At 46.8% G+C, this 15,719-nt stretch overlaps 1 protein-coding gene across 1 annotated transcript in view; it reads right to left on the bottom strand.

Moving 5' to 3' along the window:
* LOC135213918 (centrosomal protein of 192 kDa-like) overlaps positions 1 to 15,719 on the bottom strand; it is a 203,154-nt gene that overhangs the window by 108,560 nt on the left and 78,875 nt on the right. The window contains exons 7-8 of the mRNA XM_064248013.1: positions 14,572 to 14,787; positions 1,951 to 2,077 (exon numbers count right to left, since the gene is read on the bottom strand). Of these exons, the coding sequence (XP_064104083.1) occupies positions 1,951 to 2,077; positions 14,572 to 14,787 (343 nt within the window). The remainder of the gene's footprint in view (positions 1 to 1,950; positions 2,078 to 14,571; positions 14,788 to 15,719) is intronic.

Here is a 15,719-nt window from a genome sequence, read left to right as displayed (position 1 = left end):
AGTTATCACTTAGTTTTCCAAACTTTTTTAATAACCATCTCTTGCATCAACGATCCATTTGTGTCATAAACCCTATTATTATTATTATTGAAACTAATTGCTGCCTCAGCTGTGTTAATTTTATAAAGGTTCTTCTCTATTTTTCTAATTATTGTTTTCTCATTGTTGCTTAAAATGGTGAGCAATGCACCAAAGGTTGGCATGTCTCAAATAAGTAATAGTCAAGAGTCGATTTTGACTACCGGCTTTTATTTAAAAAGCCGGTAGTCAAATTCTCAGGGTATATCCCATAGAGTTTATTGAAGGCAAAATTCTATTCTATTCCTTTTGTGAGCCGCAACATTTCATCTGAGACTCCAGACATCCTCTTAGGTGAAGGTAGATGATGGACTGAAGTGAGAGAGTGAGTCTGTCTGTTTTTATTGTGGCGGTGCAACGGGGGCCTTCATGCCTATGCTTTTTCATTGGCTAATGAATGGCGAGCTGCTTTACGATTGGCTGCCTGGTTGCGGGCTGAAACCAGCTCCTGAGCGCATGCTCAACAGGCATACAGATCTTCTCGCTGCATGTCGTCATGCTGGGCTCCATTTCGATTGTTAAATGGCTGCGTGACGCCACTGGTGTTGCGGATAATGCAGTCGCGGGAGACTATGTCTCAGTGGGCGGTGAGGGTGTGATTCTTGATGGGCCCTTCTTGGGCGTGACAGGGGCCATAAAGAATCATGCCCTCACCGCCCATCGAGAGACAATCTCCCGCCACTGTACTATCTACAACACCAGGATAATAGGGAGATCACCCGACCCTCACCATCTGCGCCTTCTGGAGAGGTTACTCATCTAGGAGCAAAAGCCCTCCATCAATATGACACAAGAGGCCTTTTTGCTCTCGACCTGTATGCAAAGGAACGCACCAGTAACGGCAAACATCACCATATCACTGCATGAAAACGCCCCAGTTCAAGAGGGAAATAACACTGAAGACGACTTTAATACCATGAGTAATACCCGCAGTGGCGTCATGCAGCCATTGAACAATCGAAACGAAGCCCAGCGTGATGACATGTAGCTGAGAAGATCGGCATGCCTCTTGAGTATACGCTCAGGAGCTGGTTTCAGCCTGCAGCCAGGCAGCCAATCGTAAAGCAGCTCGCCATTCATTAGCCAATGAAAAAGCAGTGGCATGAAGGCCCCTGCTGCACCGCCACAATAAAAGTAGACAGACTCACCCTCTCACTTCACTCCATCACCTACCTTCGCCTAAGAGGATGTCTGAAGTCTCAGATGAAATGTCACGGCCCCACAAAAGGAACAGAATTGAATTTTACCTTCAATAAACTCTACGGGATATACCCTGAGAATTTTACAACTGCCACCGGGTTTTTAATAAAATTAAATCGACTTTGACTATTACTTATTTGAGATATGGCAACCTGCAGTGTGTTGCTCACCAGTTTAAGCGACAATGAGAAAACAATATAATTAGAAAAATAGAGAAGAACCTTTATAAAATTAACACCGCTGAGGTAGCAATTACTTTCAATAAAGCTTGTTTAAAAGAGAGTTTACTTCCAGCATATTATCATTATTATCATTCAGTAGATGAAGCCTATTCATATGGAAAAAGCCCACAAGACCCATTGACTTGGAATTCTAACTTCCAAAGAATATAGTATTCATTAGAAAGTAACAAAAGATAAAGGGAAATACAGAAATCCCAAGAACATCACTTCACTAGTAAAATGAAATGGTCAGGTGGGTTGGGAAAGTTTACTACTATCTACATTCTACACTATATATAACCAGAGAGAGAGAGAGAGAGAGAGAGAGAGAGAGAGAGAGAGAGGGAGAGATAGAGAGAGAGAGAAGAGAGACTGGAGGAGAGAGGAGAGGATTTGCTGGACGAGAGAGAGAGAGAGAGAGAGAGATTCAAATTAATAATCCTGTACTTACCCTGTCCTCGCTACCACTGTTTCCTAAAGATCCTAATGATTCACTTCTCATCTTAATATAATCTGCAATATGCATTTTGTTACCTGGAACAAGCAAGTCTTGCTCTGCACTATGGATCCAAGATGGCCTGGAATGAGATCACATAAAAAATATGAACAAGAGATGTAAATTCTGTGGATACAATGAATTAAAGAATCTTTCACAATAATAATAATATCTGAGTAAGTCATACTTGGGAAAAAGCATTCTATCATCTGAAATATATGGGCTTCTCCTTTCAACACAAAATAAAAAAAAATTCAAACCCTAATCACCACAGATGGCTACTCAGTTCAGAATAACTGTCATTGTTAAGCTCATCCTGGCTTTTTCTGAATTACTAACGGAATAGCAAGGAAAAAATAAAAAAGATCAACAGAGCTAACCAGATGATCATGGAAAGAAGGCATCACTCACAATCTGGATCAGACAAAAAAAAAAGAAGAAGAGAAGAAGAAGAAGAAGAAGAAGAAGAAGAAGAAGAAGTAGTAGTAGTAGTAAGTAGTAGTTCACAACAGAGTATGACAAAAAAAAAAAAAAAAAAATAGTAGTAGTTCACAACAGAGTATGACTAATCTAATAAAGGGAAAGTTCAACATAAAAACTCTCAAGGTGATGGGCACTTTATTCGCGCACACAAACTATCAGACAACTGCCATATGACAACTCTATTAGGGACCTCAATAAAATACTTCATAAAAATAAAGCCTAGCTATCAAACTCCTTTACCTTGCTTCAGTTTTTACTTTCCAGATAAAGAGGGGCTAGCCTCTGCAGTATTTACAATGCATGCATCATAAATAATCTGTTTCATCTCACTGTTCTCAATACCTGTTCAACAGTATAGCATGTCTAAAAATATAAAAATTTCATCTCTCTTCTAGTTTTTTTTCCCACAACTGTGTTACTCAACTCTCCCTTCTCCATTTGTTCTTGAACACTTCAGACATCAAGCATTCTTTACTCCTTGTACATAATGCTATCTTGAGTAACTCCTATGAATTTTTGTTACAATCTATACATGGTATGGTGTTGATCCCAACATTTATCTTACAGCATCAAGATTCTTTTATTATTCACAGCTGAAAACCCTTATGCCTGCATCAGCAAACTAGAGAGGGTTCCAAAGAGATATGAGTCAGCAGAGATAGAAAAGTTATGGGACAAGGTGACAACTAAATAAATATGAGGACACAGACAATAAAACACACATCTGCAATCAGGAGGCATCTACACTTACACATCAGAAGATTCCACAACTGCACTAGGCAAACCAATCCATACTTTAGTTGTAACCAAGATCCTAGCAAGCTAGGTAGTATAAAACCTGATACTACATAATGACATGCAGTTTACAGTAGCAGTCTGTCTAATGTTGCAAGCAAAAACAGCTAGTTCAGGCAAAAAGGACAGATGAAGTTTGTCATGGTAAATTTGATACAACAAATATAATGAACTAACTTTATGGCTATGCCACAAATCAACATTAAGAGTTGGCAAAATACACCTAACTGATGACCTAATTTGTCCAAGAGTTAGTGTGTGATATGAGAGTCCTTATGGGGAAAAATCCTTATTACTATACATTTTCACCTTCAGGCAGGAGGATGTAAAAGGATCTCAACTGCTATACAGATTTTGCTCATGAAGGGAAGATCCTTTTTAATATGGTATTTTCATAATAAAATTAAGTTTCATATATACTTACCAAGGAACTACACACAAAAATTTGAAAAGCACGCGGCAGCACTACTTTCGCTGGTGCAGGTGGCTCCCTGCCCTCTATCAGGGGACAATAGGAACAACACAACAGAGAATTATCACTTCTTTCCAGATTTTATGTCTATGAGGTAAGGAGGGAGGGCTCCAATTTATAGTTATTGGTAAATATGTATGAATATTAATTTTATTATAAAAATATATAAAAATACCATCTTCATACAAGTAAGTACATAGCTGAATTCTGCATTCATAGGTGGTGGGTTTATTATTATTATAAAGGATTAGTTTATACAGACCTCTAAGCCTAATAAAGGCTCTTCTCAGGCTGGTTGATAGGTGGTGGGATATATGAACATTTACTGTTCCAAAAATTGTCAGGATTGAAGCTGAATTTGAAACATGAATTGTGTTACCATGGGTAAAATGCTTGTCATTTTAGCTGGTAAGAGAGATATAGCAAGTGATCACTGCCTCTGGTCAGTGCTCATCTTGACCTGTAGTGACTTAACAGAGTGGCCACAAGTGGTCTCTTGTTTAAAGAGGAAGCTTTTGATTAAAGGCAGTCCCTGGTTATTGCCAATCAGGTTTTATGGAGATTGTCTAGTGCCTAATTTTCAGCGCCGATACATACCTAACAGAGGTGGCACTAACTGGTTATCGCTGATTTTTGGTTATCAACAATTTTTGCTTGTCATCAAGATGTCAGAACGGAATCCCCACTGACAACTGGGGACTGCCCGTAAAGAAGTATCTCGAATACCCCAAAGCATAAGAGCGCCTCAGCTGCGTGGTTGGTATGGTATTAGCGTCCCACCTCCGTGGTCACGGGTTCGATTCTCAGCCATTTCATTGAGGAGTGAGAGATGTGTATTTCTGGTGATAGAAGTTCAATCTCAACGTGGTTCGGAAGTCACGTAAAGCCGTTGGTCCCGTTGCTGAATAACCACTGGTTCCATGCAACGTAAAAACACCATACAAACAAACAAACAAACCAGAACATAAGATACGTTGCCCTTGCCCTGGGTACAGTACCAGAAAACAAACAGACCAGACAACTCTGACAACTACACTGCAAAATAATTAAAAACCATAACCCTACCAATAGACTGGTGGGTTCTCAGTACAACGTACATCCCAGCCTTCCCAAAGACTTAACAACCTACTTTCAAGGCAAAGAGGAAAAGGAAGGGATTCATCCTATGCCCCTTCACCTAGCACCATGTGAGCTACTAATAACTGGTCTAAGGTACTGCGATTCTCAAAAACTGCCTCAGTGTCTTTCATATAGTGAGTCACGTAAGTGGAATTACCCTTCCAGTAGGTTGACTGGAGGATCGCTGAAAGTGACATATGCCTGAAAGCATACGAGGTGGTGACCATTCTGATCTCGTGTGTCCTCACCTTAAAGTTAGGCAGTACTTCTTGAATCTGTGAATGCGGCTCTGAGATAAGGTTTCTCAAAAAATATGACAATGCATTTTTGACAAAGGTCAAGAGGGATTTTTAACAGAGTACTAGAGATTACTGGACAGACCTCTGATTCCCTTGGTTCTGTCTAGATAATACCTAAGAACCCTGATGTGACAAAGGACCCTTTCCTCCTCTTCCTCACCAAGGACGTCCATAAGATTTTTAATGATAAATGAGCACGGCCTACAGTTGGATGGTGTCTCATTTTTGGCTGGGAAACCTAGTGTAAAGGCACAGACTGTGTTTCCTTGTGCAAACCCAATCCGCTTGTCTATGGCTTGTAGCTCACTCACTGGTTTGACAGTGGCCACAGCTACGAGAAGGAGTTTTCTTTGTCAAGTTTTTAAAAGACGTGAAACAGCGTAGCAGCTCAAAAGTTGGCCCCATTAACCACTTTAGGATTACAGTTAAACCTGGTTTTCATACGCCTCTCTTTTCGTATTTTGGTTTTTGTAGATTTTTTATACAAAATTTTTTCTCGGCATCATACGTTTACTTGGTCTTCATACACTTGGAAACGCTCCATCTGGGGCCTAACGCATGACAGGCCCCATATCAAGCACACAAACAATGCATCCCATCTTCTTTTGTGACCCATTCTGCTTTTGTGTTTTTTTATTTGAGTGCAACTGCTTATAAGCCAACAGGGAACCAAAGGAAGTTCCAAGTGCTGGCCCTTCTGTAAAAAAGGCGAGAAACACAATAGAATTTAAGAAAGAACTCGTAGCAAAGCGTTGGAGGAAGTTGCATGGTGATCTCAGTGAGAAAATGCCTGCAACAAGCACCGCTGTTAGTGAATTTAAGACCAGCAGAGGCTGGTTTGAAAAATTCAGAGAAAACAAATGGCATACATAATGCACCTACAAGGTGGAATGATGTAAAAATTTGTGAATTATCATCCAAACAAAGAAGTTGTAATCCATGTCTCCAATATGTTCAATGACAATGATGTGTTTAACTTTATGCAAATTTTAAAGAAATGCCAGAAACAAATGTCTCTGGACAGTTTTGTTGTGCGATTGGGGTCCAGCAACTCTCAAGCTGGTCCAAGTGCCAGTAAAAAAAACAAAGTCGATAAGTAACCTCAGATAGTGCCAGTAAAAAACGAAGAGAAGTAACCCCAGATAGGTCCCTGATACCTGAAGTGCTTCCAGAGGGAGATTCCCCTTTCAAACAATAACCTCTCCGTCTTCCATACACTAACAAGTGTTTTCCATAAAGGTAAGTGATGTTAAATGTTCATTTATTAATTTCATTAGTCATTTATATTTATTTCTCATTGTTTTCTGTATGGTAACTGTGTTTATTCCCTATAATGTGTATTTTTTGTCAATATTTTGGGGGTCTGGAACACGCTAATTGTATTTACATTATTCCTTATGGGAATTATTGTTTCAGTTTTTAAGTTTTGGATCTCGTGGGAGGTTATGGAACAAATTATGTAAAAAAAATGACAATTTGTCCAAAATTGCATTTTTCCTAACTATACAAACCTGAGGTCCTTTTACAATAGGAAGGTACTAGCGGCAGCTGGATAGGTCGTAAGCTTTCGAACAAGGGGTTCGGTAGTTAACTGCTTGTCCGACAGGCGCGCGCGCGCGACTGGGAGGTAAACAAATCACTTTTGCTTTTGGCCCAAGCAAAAACTGCAGAGTGAGGGGTGGCATGGCATGAGGTGGGGCTATGTGTAAAAGGACCTCAGGTTTGTATAGTTAGGAAAAATGCAATTTTGGACAAATTGTCATTTGTTCCGACACGGCATACAAACCTTCGGTCCTTTTACAATAGGAAGACTCACTCATGGTGGGTGGGAATCTGAGTCTTTGTGAACAGACTGGTGTTCGCCCAACCTTGGAAGCCTCCCTGGTCGTAAGAGCGAGGGAGGGATCCAAGCCTCTGTCCGATTGATCGGGGTGTGCACCGCAGGATCAATGGTCAGACCTCTGGACCGAGTACTAAGAGAGAGGCAAGCGTATCTCTTCGTACCAGCAATGTAAGAACTTGTTCCTGTACAGGAGCAAAGATAAAGTCATGGTTTTGACTCTTGTAGGCATCCACTTCCCCCCCTTGTAGAAGGAAGTGGTGGATATTCTGCTCCTATCCCTAGTGAAAGGGATAGGATGGGGCTCTGTCATATAGCTTACCGGCATCTCGTCCTTATCCTCCAGCAGGGTGGTAATGACCGTATCCCTCTACACACAGGTAGAGGGGTAGAAAAAGATAGAAAGAGAAGCCAGTCACTTTCTCATTCACTATCTATTCATACAGTCACACCCAAAGGACTCGATGCTGTTCAGCCTGCTAGGGTCTGGGTTAGCTAGACGACGTGTTGAGCAGCCACCACGGGTCCTAAGGAAACCGATCCAAGGACCTATGGGCAATATCCAAGAGGTATAAGGAAGGTGCCGGTAGTCTGGTTGTACCAGACCCCTGCCTTCCATACCTGCGCCACGGAGAAGTTCTTACGAAACGCCAACGAGGGGCCAATACTTCTGACTTCGTGAGCTCTCGGACGGACGTACGGATGTCGTCACTACCATCAGCCTCATACGCCCTCCTGAGACCTCACGCAGCCAGGACGAAAGAGTGTTCTTGATACTTCTTCTTGGTGACCACCGTTGCTAACGAAGAGGCGTCGACACTCACCGGCCCGAGGTGTCGAGTTCTCTTCAGATAGCGCCGTAGCGTCCTCCCAGGACAAAGCAGCATCTCATCCACATCACTATCTGCATGAAGTTCCCGTACTCTCTTCGCCGATGCCAGGTCCAGCAAGAAGAGGGTCTTGTGAGTTCCCTGGGTTGGCAAGACCTTTGGAGGCTGCTCTTAAGCAAGGAGATCTCGAACGAGTTCGAGATGTCCAATCCCGTCAATTTCAGGACGAGCGTCAAGGCGGCTCTGTATCCTTTGATTGTGGGAACTTAGAGGAGCTTCCTCGGCGAAGAAAAACGAGGAAAACCGCTACCTGCTGAAGAGTGGCTCTGAGAGGAGATAGGCCCCCGTCTACGACACCAACCACAGAAGACGGCCGAATTCCCCTGGTACACAGCTGCAGAGGACTGACGGACGTTTCCAGCCATTTCTGTTGCTGCGCTACAAAAAAAGCTTCTCGTTCGCAAGAGATGGTGGATAACAGCCAGCCGTGAAGACGTAGGGACTGGACTGCTCGGTGGTACCCTGCTCGACGTGTGGCTGGGCGAGAAGGTTGTGCCAATGGGGAATTTCTCTCGGTTCTCTTGCCGAGAAGAGCCAGCAGGTCCGGATACCAAATGGCCTGTGGCCATTTGGGAGCCATCAGGATCATCCTGAGATTCGGGATGACCAGTGCTTCGACTGATCACCTTGCGAATCAGGCTGAACGGGGGAAAGGCATAGGCGAAGAGGTCGTCCCACGGGTGTTGAAGATCGTCCTCTGCAGCTGCCCATGGATCCGGCACGGCCGAGAAGAACACCTGGAGCTTCCTGTTGTGCCGGATGGCGAACAGATCCTCGACTGGTCGCCGCCACAGGTCGAAGAGCCTTTCCGCCACGTCCTGGTGTAGAGACCATTCGGTCCCTATCACCTGATCCGACGGCTGAGCGTGTCTGCTACTACATTCCTTCCCTGGAATGTAGCGTGCCGACAGCTCTATTGAGTGCGCCTCGGCCCACTCGTGCACCTGCCGAGTCAACTGATACAACGGGAGAGACACTAGGCCCCCCCTGTTTGTTGACGTAAGCCACCACCGTGGTGTTGACGTACATCAACACCACTGAGTGTCCCATCAAGCGGTCCTGGAACTCTTGGAGAGCGAGGAACGCTGCCTTGAGTTTCAGTACATTGATGTGAAGGTGCTTGTCGTTCTCGTACCACACTCCTGAAGTCCGCAACTCTTCCAGGTGTGCGCCCCATCCCTCGGTCGATGCGTCTGAGAGCAGCTGCATGTCCCGGGGGGAGAGTGCGCAGAGGCACTCCTCTTAAGGGGTTCCTGTCGTCCAGTCACCCGGCTAGGTCCTGTCCTCACCTTCCTGTGTCCGTGACAATGGAAAAAAGCTTGGGGGATCCGTCGCCTGTGACCAACTCTCCTTCAGTCTCCCTGAAGAGACCGCAGGTGAAGACGCCCGTTAGGGACTGGCTTCCCGAGTGACGACAGGTGTCCGATCACGACTTGCCATCGCTGAGCTACCTGTTCCTGCCGAGACAGGAACTGGTTGGCTGCCTCCCTGAATCTGCTGATCCGCGAGTCTGCGGGGAAGACTCGCCCTGCTACCGTGTCGATCCGCATACCCAGGTACTTCATCCTCTGCTTGTGCTCGAGATCGGACTTTTCGAAGTTCAGAACGATCCCCAGATCGCGACAGAACTCGAGCAGTCGATCCCTGTCCTGTAGCAACTGCGAGCGGTAGCTCGCCAGGACTAACCAATCGTCGAGATACCCATCAGACGTATCCCGTGCGAATGGGCCCAAGCAGACACCAGAGTGAACACTCGCGTGAACACCTGTGGGGCGGTTGAAAGACCGAAGCAACGTGGCCTGAGCTGGTACACCGTCCCGTCGAGGATGAAGCGGAGGTACTTTCTGGAGGACTGATGAATGGGTATTTGTAAATACGCATCCTTCAAGTCCACTGAAAGCATGTAATCGTTCTCCCTGATAGAGTCGAGCACTGCGCGTGCCGTCTCCATCGTGAACCGGGTCTGGCGAACCACCGGTTCAGGGGAGAGAGATCTATCACCGGGCGCCAGCCTCTCGTAGACTTTTCCACCAGGAAGAGTCGGCTGTAAAAGCCCGGTGACTGATCCGTGCCGATTTCTACAGCTCTCTTGCTCAGCATGGTCTTGATCTCCTGTCTCAATGCTACGTCCTTCGATGCCCCTGGAACTCGTACGGGCCTGCTGTTTGGACCGGGTTGGAGGTGAGGGGTGACCGAGATTCGAAGGTTAATAGATCTCCCTCCCGAAGGACATCTACAATCCAGGTCTCGGCGCCGTGGCGCTGCCAAGTTGCCCAATGGCTGGCCAGGCACCCCCCCACTTCCTTTCCGGCAGCAGGTGAGGGGGAACGCCGTCCTTCCACTGTGAACGTCGTCTGGGTGGGGCTAATCGACACCTGACAGGAGAGGGCCGATACCGCTCGACCATTTCCAGTTCCAGTCCCCGTCGAGGTCGAAACCTCAGGAGGACCGAAGGGGTATTTAAATACGGTGTCCGAAGACACGTAGAAACGCCTCTGTCGCAGTAGAGGAGGTGAAGTAGCTTGTTCGACCGTCCAGAACTGAGAGAGCCTTCTTGTCCGGAGACGAGAGACTACTTGGTTCAACCCAGTCGGCAAGCTCCGATCGCGGCAGACCCACCGTCGATTTGGGTTCCCTCTCGGGCCCCAAAACGACTCGAGCCGAGAACGTGGCTCTGCTGGTGGGAGCGGTGATCCTTCCCCGAGATCATTGTGCTGACGAATCCAGCGCCGTAACCTCGACAAAGTCCCTCTGGATCTCGGAAGTCACAGCATCTTGCAGAGTGGGACCGTTAAGCCCTTCGAACAAGAGCATTTCCGAGAACCTTCCTCCTAAGAAGGGGGAACAGCGACAGCCCTCTCGGTCTTCCCCATCCACTTGCGCATACGTCCTGGCCGGTCCCAGAACCGTGCCTGGCACGTAGGGCGTTGTGGTGGGATCGTGAGGGGCGCACCCCTCACGATCACTCCTCAATACCTCGCTCCTCCCGGTGTAAACCCGAGGAGGTTGAAGGTACGGGAGAGGCAGACCTGACGCTCCCTCCTTGCTCGCTGGCAGCACCAGCAGGCTTTGAGGGCTGCAGGCGATCGTCAACCCGCGGTGGCGATCGAGCTGCAGGCCTGGTCGAACCGTCTCCTGTGGAGAACGGCTGGACTGACCAGCACAGGCCCCGATCTCAAGTATCAGAAGAGCTGGTGCTGGTTGCCGTACCCGGTCGCTTTCTGTGAGAGCGACGGTCAGGCGACCTGCAGGCTCCACTGTCACAGTGAGACCGGTGCTTGTCCTCACGGCACGTCACGTCGCTGGTTCCAGCCGTCGGTTGGGCTGGCACCGGCGAACGGAGGACCTCTTCTCAGCCTCAGCCCGTGGTTGGTCGTGGACCGTCACGTCCCCGGGTAGCCAGCTGTTCGCCGCGAGAGTGAGAGCTGGTCTGGTGAGAGTCGCATAAGCGGCTGTCACCAGTCTTCCGCCCCGTGCCGTGAACCTGACGCTGAGCGGACTCAGAGGTCTGGTTCATGGCTGCACGGTCGCTGTAGGCGACCGTACACTCGGTACCTCCCGCGAACGAGAGGCCGAGACGGACCCTGATGCAGTGGCAGAATCACTGACACCAGGCGAGGAAGTACCGGTGTTAGCCGGTACCCCTCGGTGGGTTCCCGTAGTCGTCTTTCCTTGCGGAAAGAAAGAGACGGGCCCCGCTCCCGAAGGAGCAGGAGGACCAGCGGAAGGAACCCTCCCGTCCCACCGAGGTGAGACGGGTCCCGAGAAGCTCCCGAGGGAGACTTCTTAGGAGGGAGGAGGCAACCTTCTTCTTCCTCGGCTGTGAAGCCTTAGAAGTCGAAGGGGAAGAGGCGGCAGCCCGACGACGATGAAGAAGATGAAGACGACGACGACGACACCTTCCTCTTCTTCGTCAGCTTCCTCAGGACAGACGTAAGATCTGCTATCCAGGGCGGAGCCGGGGCTGCTGTAGCCGAAGCCACAGGGCCCGGACGCACCTGTACAGACAGACCAAAGTCTGGGGTAGTACCACCACGAAAAGGGACGACATCAGCAGGTATGGGCATCTCAGGAACAGCAGGCAACAGCCAGCACAGCATCGGTAGGGACAGCCAGCGCAGCAACGGCAGGGACAGCCAGCGCAGCAACGACAGGGACAGCCAGCGCAGCAACTGCATGGACAGTCAGCCCAGAATCGGCAGGTACGGCAGGCAGCACCGGAAAACACAGGGGGAAGTGGAGCAGCAGCCAGCAACATCCTGGTACTGGCGGCAGGTCCAGGGGCGAGCTCTAGGGCAGCGGAAGTGTGGTCGCTGCAGCGCGGCAACCACGAGCGGCGGCGGCACGCCCCCCTCTCGGTACGGCGAACGGCACTTCACAGCGGCTGTAGGCAAGACTGTTACCACGTGAGGCGAGTACACCAGGTGAGGAGGGACGTCGTCACCTGGTTGCGTGGTCACCACTCCATGGGTGACCGCAGTAGGCCCAGACATAGAACCGCAGCCCCTGGACACTAGCACGCCCTGCAATTGGAAGGACGCCCATACCTCACCAAGGTCCACCCTCGTGGCAGTAGCACCTGCGGAAATAACAGTAGTAGCGATTAGTGGGGGGGAAGTCCCCTCGCGCGGGGGGGTGAGCCCTCTCCGAACGAGTGGAAGACCCCTAATACAATTGTACATCGGGCACCGAGCGCCCTCCCCCGCGCTCGACGGATCGGGCGAGGAGGAGAAGAACGCCGATAACCTCCCCCCCCCAAGGGGAAGGGCCATTGTGGGAGCTGAGCGGGGGGGGGGGGGGGGTTCCTCGTTCCCCACCCCCGCACAGTACCCATGTACCCAACAACAATATAAGAGCCCGAGAGCAATCGTGCCATCGGCCCGAATGCAAGGGCATAAGGATCAATTCCCTGACTGAGCGGAACTTGAACCAAATAAATATTGATGCAATCAATAATAAGGGATAAAATGAAAATGCATCTTGCATACGATTCACTTCACAATGAATAAGGGCTCGGATCGAGCGCATTTGCCCCGCCCTAGGTACCGAGCGCAAGGGTGAAAGGATCAATTCCTTACCTTTATGGATCAAGGTTTCTGGAAACCTTGATCCATAATGAATTGATGCAATCAAAAAATATATGAAAATGAAAAGACTACTGCGCTTGCGATTTCACTTCATACAAATAAAAAGGGGAAGGATCAATTCCCGGGAATAGCAGAAACATTGATCCCAGTAAACAATGCAATCTCAATAAAAAATGAAAATGAAAAAGAACTGCACTTGCGATTTCACTTCATTCAAAATAAAAAGGGGGAAGGATCAATTTCCGGGTAAGCTCGGAAACTGATCCAAATGAGTATTGCTACAAATCAAAATAATATGAAAATGAAAAAGAATACTGTACTTGCGATTCCACTTCCATACTAAATAAGTTTCCGTGCCGAGCGCATTCGTTCGGCAACGGGCATACAGGTCAAAAAAATATAAATGAAAAGAGCACTTACTTACGATTTTCATCTACACATTTCCAACCCAATCTACGCTCGGAGCGAGTGCTCCCGCCCTCGGCACCGAGCATACCCAATACGAGGATCATTTCTGGGAAAATGAATTCCCGCACTTACGCCCTTCAGTCCCGGCACTCGGGTAATCGGAGGGCGTGGTGACACCAAGATCCTTAATTCACAAAGAATTGAATGAAATGATTGTACTTACAATTCAGTTTCACTAGATAATTAGAAAAAGAAAAACACAATCATGCGAAAGCAAACGACGATGAAGCGGGCAGAGAGCGATGATACACGTCCACACGCCAGCAGGCCGAAAGCAAAAGTGATTTGTTTACCTCCCAGTCGCGCGCGCGCGCCTGTCGGACAAGCAGTTAACTACCGAACCCCTTGTTCGAAAGCTTACGACCTATCCAGCTGCCGCTAGTACCTTCCTATTGTAATAGGACCGAAGGTTTGTATGCCGTGTCGGAACAAACCAAGGTTCCACTGTATCATACAAGAGAAGGGTACACTGAAGGAGTAAATGATGTAATATCAACAATAATTTTGGGTTTAGAAACGGTCTTCCTTTTCCTATCTCTATTTCGTTTCATTAAATAAGATTGGAAAACCTTTCACTTTTTTCGTCCCAATCCTTACATTCATCCCACATCAGGTCCTTTGAACAAACTTGTCCTCTATAGTTAGAGCAAATAGTGTGGGAGTCATAAGTTGCTTTAGTCAAGTGGGTTCTGCAACTCTCCCTACAATATCTAACGCTTTAGGAAATAGAGTTCGACACCGTTAATCGTCACAATCGGAACAAAAAATGTCTAGGTTAAGCTGTAGGCCACCAAGAACTCAGTACATCACCAAATCCTGAAATATCCCAAAAAGGCAATGAGCACTATTCAAAAACACTGCTGCAATACTTCGACGTTATAGCGATGATTGGCAGAAAAGTGATAATTCTTTGTTGTGTTGTTTCTATCGTTCCCCATGCAGGGTGGACCTGCATTAGTGAAAGTAGTTCTGCCACAAGCTTTCCAAATTTTGATCTGCCACAAAAGTGGAGTTTAGCAATATAGTTACCTGGTAAGTTACTTATATCAAATACTGCCATATATTAATGCATAACCAACCTCATGGGATAATTCTCACACACGAAAACCAAAAACTAAAATACCTGACTGTGATCTCTCCAATTTCATGTAATCCAGAAAAGCATGAATATTCCAATTCCACTCCAGCACATGATTCCTCCTGCATAAACATGTTTCTCCTGGCATTTTCTTCATCCTCTTGATCCAAAAATTCTTTGTTAATATCGTGAAAACTTTCCCCATTCAATATGCTTACCAGATCGTCCTGATTATTTTGAAGCCAGTCTTGTTCTTCTTCCCTGTAAGGTAATGTGAGGTTAATACTAGCATTGTAGAGGCAACTGAAGGAATTACCAATTATAAGAAAACCTCCCACCTAAATAGAAATATAGACACCACCCTACTTACAAACGAACTACATTCCACATGGCCATTTGTATGTTGAAATTTTTGCTGTTGGTTACCGTACTCTTCTGTCTATTTAAGTATACAGTGGACCCTCCTAATTTGCATTCTCCGGATTCGCGGACTCACACATTCGCGGATTTCTCTCGGGAACGTTTCCCCGGATTATTCATGGAAAATTCGCATGTTCACAGTATTTTTCTATGAAATATCCACAAATTCCTGGTTTTTATTATCAATTTCATCATAAAATGCACTTTTTGTGATAAAACTATTAAAAAAAACCAAGTATGAACATTTTTAGTGGGTTTTTCTTGAGTTTTAACTAATAAAAATAGGCTGTTTTTTAGCATTTTTGCAGGGGTTCCAAACATTCGTTCTAAATATTCACGGGGGGGGGGGGGGGGGGGGGGGGGGGGGGGGGGGTGCATCCCCCGCGAATATTGGGGGGGGGGGGGGGGGGTGGGGGGGGGGGGACCCATGTAGTATGATAAAAAATCAAGACAACTGTACGTTTTTCATCCTGAAGCAATACACTGTACATGTATGCATGTATGCACAGAATAGGCACACAAAACAAAATGTTAACTTACGAGTAGCAAAGGGGAACCCTCTAAACACAATTTTAATTTGTGATCCCATTTGTTTGTAAATAGAGTGGTGGCTGTTTAGTGCATTCATCTCTCAACATGGAATCCAATGTGACTCAGCTATAAATATCACATTTGCACTAATAGTACCAGTTCACTCTATTGCAGACTGTTTGTTTGTTTGTTTATATGGTGCTTTTACGTTGCATGGTACCAGTGGTTATTCAGCAACTGGA

Source organism: Macrobrachium nipponense, chromosome 43, assembly GCF_015104395.2.
Source record: "Macrobrachium nipponense isolate FS-2020 chromosome 43, ASM1510439v2, whole genome shotgun sequence".
Classification (NCBI taxonomy): domain Eukaryota; kingdom Metazoa; phylum Arthropoda; class Malacostraca; order Decapoda; family Palaemonidae; genus Macrobrachium; species Macrobrachium nipponense.
This window is presented reverse-complemented; position numbering and strand designations above follow the sequence as displayed.